At 42.5% G+C, this 11,814-nt stretch overlaps 1 protein-coding gene across 5 annotated transcripts in view; it reads left to right on the forward strand.

Moving 5' to 3' along the window:
• PICALM (phosphatidylinositol binding clathrin assembly protein) overlaps window positions 1–11,814 on the forward strand; it is a 73,847-nt gene that overhangs the window by 57,725 nt on the left and 4,308 nt on the right. For 2 of the 5 annotated variants that reach the window (XM_035114310.2, XM_035114316.2), the window contains 4 exons: window positions 1,424–1,447; window positions 3,722–3,781; window positions 5,222–5,326; window positions 10,716–10,818. In XM_035114310.2, the coding sequence (XP_034970201.1) occupies window positions 1,424–1,447; window positions 3,722–3,781; window positions 5,222–5,326; window positions 10,716–10,808 (282 nt within the window). In that variant the 3' untranslated portion in view covers window positions 10,809–10,818. The remainder of the gene's footprint in view (window positions 1–1,423; window positions 1,448–3,721; window positions 3,782–5,221; window positions 5,327–10,715; window positions 10,819–11,814) is intronic. The other 3 variants (XM_035114313.2, XM_035114317.2, XM_035114314.2) reach the window with 2 other exon arrangements.

Here is an 11,814-nt window from a genome sequence, read left to right on the forward strand (position 1 = left end):
GAGGTGCATTGTTCCTTGAAGCCTGAGCAATCTCTTAAAAGAGAAACAATTTTAGTCTCAGTAGGTCATAAAGGACTTGCAGGGGCAGGAGCCCTCCACATCCCAAAAGTGCTCTAAAAGGTTCCAAGCTGTGACTTCTGCAGATCCATGTGGTGGCACAATAGCTGCAAAAGAGGATTTGAATTGTACTAATAAGATATGGTGTGACCGAAAGCAAGGCAGGGAGCAAACACTTCATGTCTGATGCTGCCTGTATTGTCAAATAACTTGTTAAGAGAAATGGGAAAGAGATGCCTCGTCTGTTCGATCAGTTGCCTTGTTGCTGTGGACTTGCCTGCAGGAAAATAATAATAGGCGACGGTTGCTAGCCTGGTGTATTTTTTTAACATGCTTGGAAGTGGTGGCTCATAATCATTTGCCAGTAGATATATGTGGCTTTTCATGTAATAAATACTACAACTCTGGGCAGGCATGTGTGACAGGAGATGATAACTGTGGAAGGAGGGCTAGTGTTAAAAGCTACAGAGAACAGCTTTTTGCCTCTTAATGCAATCAAATTTGTAAGGCCATCTACATTGCTATGAATTAAGCATGTGCTAACTGCTAGACATTCTGGCCTGCCTGTGCCACTATATTTGTGCTTTAAAATGGGAACTTAGTGACTGAACTGGGCACCATTCCAGCCATGTGTATTTTGGGATAATGGTCATTTGACAATGACCTTCAAATGCCACTATCCCACCCAATGTTAGCTGTAACGTTTATAAACTACCTGGTAGAAATACACTTACTCAAAGGGGATGGGTGGGCTTGAGTACCCTGCCCTTCCCTCCAGACCTCTCCAGCAAATGTTCCAGCCCATTCACTAGCCTTGTAAGGGAAATCTGATTCAGAGTACCCACATAGCACCTCGTTCTGCCCTAACTTTTCATTCCTGGAGACGGTCGCTTCTAAATGTTTAATAATTTCCTTTTAGGAGCTATGCTGAACAGCTCCTATCTGATAAGTCTCACCTGAAGCTATGAGATTCCTAAATGGTTTTCATGAGCTGTTAGAATAAGAAGGACTAACTCACTTCCATTCATCCTCTGCCTTAACTCTGTTTGTCCTGTTCTGGTTCCCTTGTGAGTGCTTTGCCTTTAATTGGTACCGGTGGATTCCAGTATTTATGGAAAACTTGCCAACACAAAGCATGTGAAAAAAACATGTACAAATGCAGAGGTCGTGTTATGGGTTCGTCAACCTTGTCTGTGTCCTTTTTACCAGATGCTTAAGTGGCTTTGGATTACAAAAATTATATTTCGGGGAGGGGTTTAAACTCACTTTTTGACTAAAATGCTCTGTGTGTATATTCTGTTGTGTAAGTACTCATTTCTAATCCAGTGTTATTGCATTATGTAATTGTTCTTCCGGGGGAAAACAGAATGGCATGCATTTTCCACAATACGTAAGTGAACAAAACCTGCAGCCTTTTTTTTTTGCAATCAAAACTGGCATGCTGATATTAACCACTACAGCAGAATCTCATAATCCTGCTATTCCACACTTTTTTTTCTCTTGAGTTAAGATCTTTGGGCATGACGACAACCTTGAGCAGCTTCTATCTAGCCTATCCAGATCTCAAGGTGTTCTGTGGGCCTCTTTTCTCCAATGATGGCATGGAAAAATACTAAGATGATTTTTCTTGCTTTAAACTCTGCCATTTGCTGCGATATAGCTGGTGCGTGTGTCTGTATTGCCTTTTTTAAAAAATGCATTTGGTGGATAAATCAAACAAAAAAAAGGCATTTGTGCGTGTGAAATAACTGCATGAAACTTCACAGGCTTCTGTTCGACTTCACAATTCACTATCTGTAGACTTGATTTCAAATAGGGAGAGACCAATATGTCCCCAAATACTAAACCAAGTGAAAATCCTCACCCATTTGGTTGTGTATCTGAAAGACTTACAACTTTTGAATTATCCTTCAAAGATGGGTAGCATCTCCCTTCAGCATTAAAAGGACAAGTAACAGTGGTTAAAATGACAAGTCAACCTAATTTCTCTCGTGTCAATAAGAGCTAAAGAATGAAGTAACTAATGGGTTTGTTTTCAAAATGTTTTAAGGTAAGTTTATTAATTGACTGTGGGGTGTTCCCTCACTCCCGCTTTTCTACAGCTACCGTGTGTGTGGATCACCCCATCTGCTTTACACATGGATATTCCAACTGTATTGTTTTACATCAAAAATCTTAAGCGACTTTTAATTCTTTAGCTCTTAACTATACTGATCCCAGTTTAGCCCAATTGGTTTCTCCTTCCATGTTACTGTTGGTCTTTCCCTGTATTCTTTTCATTGTGGGGAAAATCCTAAGCCAGCCTTCAGCTCCTAAAAGCCTAGCAAATGTATGGCCATATGTATGCATATGCATAATATTTTGCTTAATAGCTGTATGAATAATAATCATGGTCATTTCATTAACCATGTTAGCCAATAGCAAGTTGGATTCCATTGTCCAGTGGCTATTACAGTTCAAAGGAGTAAACATTTTTGAAACACTGTACAGTATGGCTCTTTTCTTCCCATCCCTACCCCAGAGAGTAGGGATATTGTTTCTGGAGAGTTAAATCTCCTACGGAAACAGTTCTTACAAATTAAGGGCATGATACAAAACAATGCTTTTCTATTTGTCAGAGGGTTTGTATAGGAAAAGTTCCAGGATTGCTTGTACGTGTTTATATTTTTCTGCTTTGCCATATGATTCCTCCACTTTCTAGGACTTCTGCTGTATGATGCAAGAGTGTCAAAGCCAGAGGGCTTGAGCAGAGTTTCAAAGTAGTTACTTCAAGCAAGAAGCCCAGTTCCTGTAATAGTTGAATTGCATATGGAACTGCAGATTTTTGGGGGGGGGGGGAAGTATCAGTGGTTTGGAGGAGGTGGTGAGCTTCATAAGTTACCCTCCTACAGTCAAGCATCACAATACCTGGCAAAGAGAGAACACCCCAGTCTGTCCCCTTCAGATGCTGGGAGGTCCCTTTGGCTGTGATATCTTTGTTAAAATGGGATTTCAACTTGTGAATTAATGTAAAATATCTTCTTGAACTATTTATACTTCCATATAAGTCTCCGGGGCAGCTGACAAGATATGCAAAAACAAACAAACATCGAGTCCTACACCATATAGAAACATGCCAAATTTAAAAACTCCCTATAAATGCTGTAAGCAGAAACAAACTTTTTACCCTGCCCTTTTTAGAAAATTCTGAACAGCTGCTGTTCAGACAGGCAGCTGTTTGCTTTATGCTATAACGGGGTGTTCCTTGAGTATTCAGCTACTGGTTGCATGAAGCCCATCAAGTGAGGCTTTGTTTGACAGTACTCGACTTGTTGTTTTGGGGAAGATTATTATTATTATTATTATTATTAATTTTTATCCAGGATGCTAGGTTCACATTGTCTGTTAAGCAATCCTGGGCCTGAAAGTGATGCCCTCCCAACTTATTGGGGACCAGCTATATTGTGTGTTACCTTGTACGTTTGCAGCCATGTTCAGCTAAAGAAACTCTAATGGCTTACCTGCAAGGATGTTACCATGATGCACAGTGGCCAGTTTCTGGCTCTATCAGATATCAATTGATCAGCTGTCAGAGATGATAATATTTACAGTCAAAAGCATTTCATTGCTGTTTGTGAAGCCTTTTCCATTTGCATGCAGCTTAAGGTTGTCTCTTTCTCATTAGGCACCGCCTGTCATGGCCTATCCTGCTACAACGCCAACAGGAATGATGGGCTATGGAATGGTCAGTAAATGTTTATATTCATTTGAAGTCATTTTTAGGAGCGCTTTTATCGTAGCTTGTTCTATAACTGCTCTTTCCATTTCCTTTGGGTTTCTCTGCGATGCTTGCAACACACATGTTGAACAAGATTAATTGAACAAGCTTGCAACACACCTGGCAGATTAATTTTAGCCCCACCTGTTTGTTTGTTTTTTGACCTTTTTCATTTCACCAGACAAAAAAACCTAATACTTAATGTTCTTTACTTCCACCTATCTTCTGTTATAGTGACTACTTTAAAAATAAGTTCCAGGAAGCCTTAGCATTCCTCAATGAACTATAAGGGCGAAATGAGCTTCCTTGAAAAACAGCTTCCCCTGCCCCACAAATGTGCAGCCATATAGTGTGTGTTCTAAGGGCACTCTGTTCATATAGAGCAGGCATCCCCAAACTCGGCCCTCCAGTTGTTTTGGGACTAAACTCCCATGATCCCTAGATAACAGGACCAGTGGTCAGAGATGGTAGGATTTGTAGTCCCAAAACATCTGGAGGGCCGAGTTTGGGGATGCTTGATATAGAGCAATGGTGAAGCCTAGCAGGCTTGACCAACAGTACATGGGAACAGTATCCATCCTAGAACATATCTAGAATCCTCTGGCAGACATAAAAGAGGCTCCTACCAGGCAAGATAAGGAGTTTGTTTGAAACTTAGGAAGTTTGAAAGAACTCCTTTTTATGGTGACACCCTTGTAGATTAGCTTCAGATGTTGGGCATGCCTTGTGCTGAATGCAACAGGAAGCTAAATTGCAGATTAGTTGTAAAGTGTTCAGAGCTAAGTGGCAAATCAATGCCTCCTTAACAACCCAGCATTTGAAATCTAAATGAATTTCTATTTGGGCCCCTCTGCCAGTTTTCTGATCCTTGGTTAAGACACTTTATCTGAGCAAACTTTAAATTTGCCTGTTGGTGTTTTAATGGCTGGTCTAAAGATATTTGTTGATTTTAATAGCTGCTGCCTTACTTCCTCTTTAGTTTTTTTTTTTTTTACAAATGTGTTGTTTTTAAATGATGCAAGCCACTTCATGTGCTGGCTTATTTAAATGCAAAATCATAATTTTAATTCTAACTCTCAAGCTGACAGCACACTGACATTTGAAATATATTCCTATATGAAAGCCAAGTGAAAGAGCTTGAGATACCACACCAGACGTTGTTCACGGCTTTCAGCTCAGTGTAGAAACGTGAAGCAGTGGCCTATCGAAAAGGGTGGAAAGGTACTACATAAGAACACAGACCAAAAGTTTCCAATGTTTGCTTGCTGGAATCTTTTTTCAATGTTCCATTAATTGTTTCCTTTACAGTGCCACTAACTAAACTGTACAGTTGGAGGCAATTTCTGGTGGTGGTCTCTTTTGAAGAGCTGTGCATGAAATTAATTCTTTGCTGTTCTGGATTTTTAGCCATCCCAAATGGGAGGAGTACCAGTAATGACGCAACCAACCTTAATATACAGCCAACCTGTCATGAGACCTCCAAATCCTTTTGGTCCTGTATCGGGAGCCCAGGTGGGTGTGGAACTGGCCTACAAAGCCGTATGCTTCTGGCAGCTCACAAGCTAGTCAACAAGAACGTTGTGTGTATATTTGGTCATGTTGTCAGGTGGTGCGTTGCTTTTGATGGCCTGCTCTGCCCGGGAAACTTGCAGCCCCAAGGAAGGACACATAAGGGAGAGAGGACAAAATAGGAATGGTGAGGATGGGACGGAGGGAAGCTAACAGTGCCAAAAGGCCCTTAGCAAGCAAGGTGAGGATAGTCCAGGAAGAGATGGTGCTGAAGGAAAGTTTGAGAAGGCATCTTGTCAGAAGAGAGTGCTTTCAGGTATTAAGAGACAGAGAATGGTAAGGAAGAGGCAGCAGCAGTTCTTCATAGTCAGCAGTGGCAAACATTGTGGTGTCCCCCCCTCCCCATGTTCTGGACTACAACTCCCATGGTTCCTAACACTCACCATGTTCACTGGGACTGAGGGGAGCCAGAGTTCAGCATCAGAAGAGTAGGCAGCAAATAGTACTGTTCAGTTTTCTGTTGTGAAAAGCTAAGCTAAGGTGTCAGAGTGGCACTGTTTTTAGCAGGGGTGTTCTAGATCTTTATTAAAGAGAGAAGAGGTGATAGGAAGAAAGTCTGATTAAGGCTGCAAATAAAACTTAGCTTTTCTAGGTGCCACTTCAGGAGGGGCAAATTTCTTCCATTAATGGTACTACTTCATACAAAACCACAGGCTAGCCAAGTGTAGCAGGCACTGATTGGTGGCATGCATGCAATTGTTTATCTGCTTGTACACATTCTGAGAAGGAGTGGCCAGTTGAGGGTTCACATTGCATTTGTACACAGCATAAGAGGTGTGTGTGCAATTGCCATGTTTGTTCATTTGTTGCAGGGAACTTTTCGCCTTTGAAATCAACCCTAAATTTGCCCTCAAAAGGACCCAAGCTTGTTCCAGTAGGTTGTTGCTTGGTGGCACATACAGTTCTCCTTTTTATATTCTAGTATGGAAATCAAGAGGTTTAATCATAGTCTTGCCTGCTGTAACTTTTAAACTACTTCTTGGCTTTTTTCTGATACATAAACACACACATTTTCATTGCTTATATTTGCACTGTACTCTGTGGCTCCTCTTTTACTGCTTGTGTAATGTATCCAGAATTCAAGACAATCTAGAGTGGTGGGTACAAGCTCTTCTTTAGCTGTGCGTACTTGGGAGTTGAGCTTAGGACCTTAATGTAGGTCTTTCAAATCTGCCAGCCATTGGACTGACAAATATTTGACACAACTCACCCTCCCTAGCAGGTGCACTTCAAATGAAGACACCTGTTGGCCACTGCCACTAAACTTTGCTTCATTGATGTTTGTCCATGGAACTTTCCCTGATGTAACCCTGCATAAAATGAATCAAGGCTGTTTGGTGGATTGCACCCATTGGTGATTTATTGATGGTATGTTGAACAGCAATCTAAAGCTGAACAAAGAGATGTGTGTTACTAAAGGGGTGTGCTTGGCCGAGAACTCCAAAGGTAGTGGCACATATGTTGAGATGGAAGAAAGGAAGTTTGATATTCATGTTGACCTAGGTATTACGTGAAAGCATCCAGTTCTTAGTAAATATTAGGTTATAGGGCATGGTTTCTGTACTTCCCTGGTGAGAAAATGTGAGGTTTGACTCTTGGGAGTTATTACTGAGATTGAGATGGGATGTCACAAGCTGAATCCTACAGTGTCCTTGAGTCTGTTGAATAGTTCCCTAAAGCAATGGAAGGTGCAGTGGCTTTCACTTGTAAGTCTAAAATAGCTTTGGGGAAGGAGCTCTATATTCCTTAGTAAGCAGGGAATGAGAATTTGGCTGTTCAGCTGGATGCGTAAATTAGAAAGCCTTTCTGAACATGGGACTTCACCACTTCAGAATGCAAGTAGTTACTAGCATTGTTGGGGAACATTTGATATGCAAAGGACCCACACATAAAAATCCTAGTACATCAGGGAGAAGACCCGGGTCAAATCCTGCTTGGATAGTTTCGTTCCAGACAGTGGAAGCATTATATCGTCTGCTGTTCTTCCCCCGCACATATTCAGAAGTGATGACATGTCTTAGAGCATTTTCCACCATGCATCCCTTGTGAACATCTAGATTTATCTTAACTGTGTACATAATGGGTGAGGAAATCGGTTTCCTCTGGAAACCCCAGATGTTGGGAAATGTACCCTTTAATTGAGGCACTTGCTGAGTTTGCTGCTGGATGGAGCTGTTTGTCATTCCTCCTTACACTCTGCTTTACTGTGCTGATGTCAGATTTATTAGTGTTTCTTGGGAAAGGAGACAAAGGCCCGTTGTGGGAGCCTGTTTGCTGCTCTGAACTCTGGCAGTGTTTGGCTTCTTGCTCTGGCCCCTGTTCCTCCACACTAGACGCATTGTGTACCCAGCGCCTGCTTCAGGGTTCTGAAAGAGCGTCTCCCCTTTGGTCACCTGTTGGTCTTGGCAGCTCTTTTGTTAGCGAAACTGCAGAAGCAGGAGTGCTTTCCACATAACGCGAACTGAGCATGTTGCAAAACTAACTTGAGTGGATGAGTCTTGACTTCCATCAGTGCCATTAAGCTGAAAGAGGCCATTCATGGAACCTCCCTCCTCTTCATTCATCTACATAATTTCCGTTGTCCTCTTCCATATCCACTTAATCATCTCCAGACACCGCCTACTAGGAAAAAAACAACATTTAGTTTCTGCCTCGTCTAGCCAATGGTCCCTTAAACTCAAAAATTGCAAGCCCTAGTTCATGTAGGTGTCTATTGATTTGGCCTCCATGTGGTAGGAGGCTTGTAGCAGCCAGCAGAGATGGGGAGCATGTGACTCCTCAGGGATTATGGGAGATGTTGGACTCCAGGGATTATGGGAGCTGTAGTGCACCAACAACTGGAGCGCCTGTTTTCCCATCCTCAAGCTACCGGCTCCCAACTGTTGTAGCCCTCCATAGAGAGCTTGTTGCTCCATTACTGTTGCAGCAACAGAGGGAAAAGGAAGTCAACTCTCCTGTTCAGTGTGCTCTTGGAGGTGAGCAGGGCTTCTTCACAGGTGGCTGTAGCAACTGTTAAAATATTTCAGCTACTGTAGCCACCAGGAGGCTTATCACCACTTGGAACATTTAGAGTGCTGGGTGAACCAGAACTGCGTCAGGGGCTGCATCTCACCTTTTTCATGTGTGGAAAATTTCACCTGATGGCTCCCATGATTATTCTTTCTCTGTTCAAAAGGGGATGTGACTTCTTACATTCAGAAAAGAAAATTTATCATTGCCCAAGCATTTTGATTACAATAACTTCCTTGGTAGTGACTGATACGATTTAATTCTTTCAAAGAGAAACCAAAAAAATGTTCCCCAGGCTCCAAGAAGGCTAGTAGATGAATTTGATTAATTGATTTTATATATAAAAAACACAAATCAATTGCCTGAGGGGGGGGGTGTTTCTATTTGAAATAATCAAATTGGATTGCCACCACCAAGGACTGGAAATGGCACAGCTCTGAAGTTGCCTCTTCTGTCATTAAGACCTTTCCAATGTGTCATCTTTGGTCACAGCTGGGAGACCAGCCATAAACATTTAGGAAGGAGCTACCCTGTTTCTCCAAAAATAAGACGTAGCCATAAAATAAGCCATAGCAGGATTTTAAAGCATTCAAGGAATATTAGCCATACCCCGAAAATAAGCCATAATGATAGGCAGTTTAACCTTCTAGGTTAAACTGTACCATACTTAATAAAAAAATAAGACATCCACTGAAAATAAGCCATAGTGTGGTTTTTTTAAGGAAAAATAAATATAAGACGGTGTCTTATTTCCGGAGAAACACGGTAGTTGGATGGTGAGGGCTTGGTAATAGGTCTGAGCAGGTGCCATATCTTAAAATAACTGTATGTGACAAATAGACTACATCTTGCACAAAACAAGTATACTGCCATTGAATGGTTGTGCTGTGAGATCATTCAGGCGATAAATGTGACTGGGGGGAGGCAGTCACTTGCACTTTGTGTGGGAATGTGCACTAACAAAACCGAAAGAACTTACCCATCTGTCAGCTGCATTTGACTCTCCCTCTGGTGGATGTTTGCCGTTCTGTGTTGATCCAAGCAAACTGAGGAAACTGAATTATTTGGGTGTGGGGAGAGAACATTCCGGAAGAACAAAACAAAACAAAACAAAAAATGCACAGAGCATAGTAAAGCTATGGAATTTGCTCCCACAGGAAGCAGAGATGGCTTCAGAGGAGGATTAGGCAAATTATGCAGGATCAAGTTGTCAGTGGCTACTAGCCATGATGACTGTGTTCTGCCTCCACTGCTGGAGATAATGCGTCTCTGAGAACCTGTTGCTAGGAATTGCCAGTTGGAGTGCTCTTGTACTCAGGTCCTATATGTGGGCTTCCCATGGGCACTGATTGGCTACTGTGAGACCAGGATACTGGACTCGATGGTTTTTTGCCTGCTCCAGCAGGCTCTTCTTATGATCTAATGTTATGCCCTTAATAAAGAGAGTCCTGGGCTTGGATACAAAGGGAGGGCTGCTTCATGCATGCTTCAGGCTGCCCAGTGGATTTTCACTTTCTAACAGTAGGCTTCTCCTCCCATCTCAATTACACCACGTGACTATTACTGGAAATCAGGTGTTCTCTTCTTAAAAAGTGTGCCCATGCAGAATGCGTTGCTGCTGTTCAAGGAACAGGGTACTTGGCTGTGAAAGTCTAGTTTGGCTCATGTTTGTCAGCCTCATCCCTTGTAAGCCACTTCTGTCTTCAAGCCCTACTTTCCCCCTGTACCAGAGAAAGTGTAAGACCACAGCAGTGAACAGTGAGCAAGTGTTTGCATGGTATTTGTCATGGTTAATGTTAATACAGATACGTGTATGTCTCAAAGAGAACATAAGAATGTATAGCCAGACTCATGGGGCCTTCTTTCTGTTGTTTATGCAGCTTTTGGCACCTAATGCTCCACGTTGGCCATCCATGGAATGTAAATAAGTGTTAATTGAGGCCTGGTTGTCATAGGTTGTTTTGAAAGCTAACTTCAGGTCTAGCTTCTGCTGTTTGCAGAAACACACTCTGTTGTGCCGAATTGGGCCTGGCAACTATTGGAGACCATTGCCATACCTCTGGATAAAGTGCTGGTGATTTCTGCCAGTCACATCCCAGAAATTCACCTTTGCCTATAGGTAGCCTTCTAATGTCTGCATCTGTCATACCATTGGGGCAGATTTCAACTTGGCATGCAATCAGACCTTTTCTTTTTAACCAGCCCACTTCAGTCCTAACTACCTTTCTTAAGCCCTCCTCTCCTTCACTACATTTTCTGCCTTCATATTTCTGTCATTGAGGCCTTCTTTTTCTCTTTCCTTCTCTGACATCTTCTTTCCCAGCTGTCTGCAGCATCCAGCCCATCCACTCAGAGTCCACACAGAGCTTCAGGGAAGGATCCTTTTGGAGAGCTCTCCCTCCAGGATTTCTTATAGGACAATTTAGGTATTGCATGTTAACTCTGGGGGCACTGCAAGCTCGGATAATGCCTCGTTTGCTAACGTCCCTAGCAATATTCACCCTCACATTAAAATGACACAGTCGGGGGCTTTGTAAATTTGCATGTTGTTATTCTGTGACCTGCTATGAACCATGGCTGCTAACGTGGAATGCAAGTGATGATGATGATGATGATTAAATTTGTATACCACCCTTCATCCAAAGATCCCAGGGCTGTTCACCACAGAGAAATACAAAATGAGAATGCATAATAAAAACAAAAACTCATAGCCCCCCTCCCACAAACACCTTTAAAAAGGCCGGGTGACAAGAAACATTGTCACCTGGTGCTTAAAGATACATAATGAAGATGCCAGGCGAGCCTCCCTGGAGAGAGCATTCCACAAACAGGGAGCCACTGCAGAAAAGGCCAGTTCTCATGTTGCCACCCTCCAGACCTCTTGTGGATAAGGCACATGAAGAAGGGCCTCAGATAATGGTTGCAGGGTCCAGGTTGGTTCATATGGGGAGAGGCAGTCCTTGAGGCATTGTGGTCCTGAGCTGTTTAGGGCTTTATACATCAAAACCAGCACTTTGAATTGGGCCTGGAAACTCATTCACAGTCAGTGCAGTTGGACCAGGATTGGTGTAATAATGCTCAAACCTCCTTGCCTGGTGAGCAACCTGGCCACCAGATTGTGTTCATGCTCCAGAAAGTGTACATTCCCTTCTTCCCCTCCCCTCTTATCAACACATTTGTTTTGTTTTGTTTTTTGCATAGCCTCCTAGGTCTAAAGCCCTAGTCTCTTTCAAGAGAGATGTGCTTTGACTTACTATAGAAATCCATAATCCCTTCTGCAACTGCCATAATGCTGTTTTCTGTTCATTTTATTGTCACCTGAAGAAATGACCTGAGATTCCTTCGCCAGTTTTATGACCACAGTTTCCCATCCTCTCGTCTGCAGCTCAAGGGTTGCAGCCTGCAGTTTAATTGCTTATTGC

Source organism: Zootoca vivipara, chromosome 4 (assembly GCF_963506605.1).
Source record: "Zootoca vivipara chromosome 4, rZooViv1.1, whole genome shotgun sequence".
Lineage (NCBI taxonomy): Eukaryota > Metazoa > Chordata > Lepidosauria > Squamata > Lacertidae > Zootoca > Zootoca vivipara.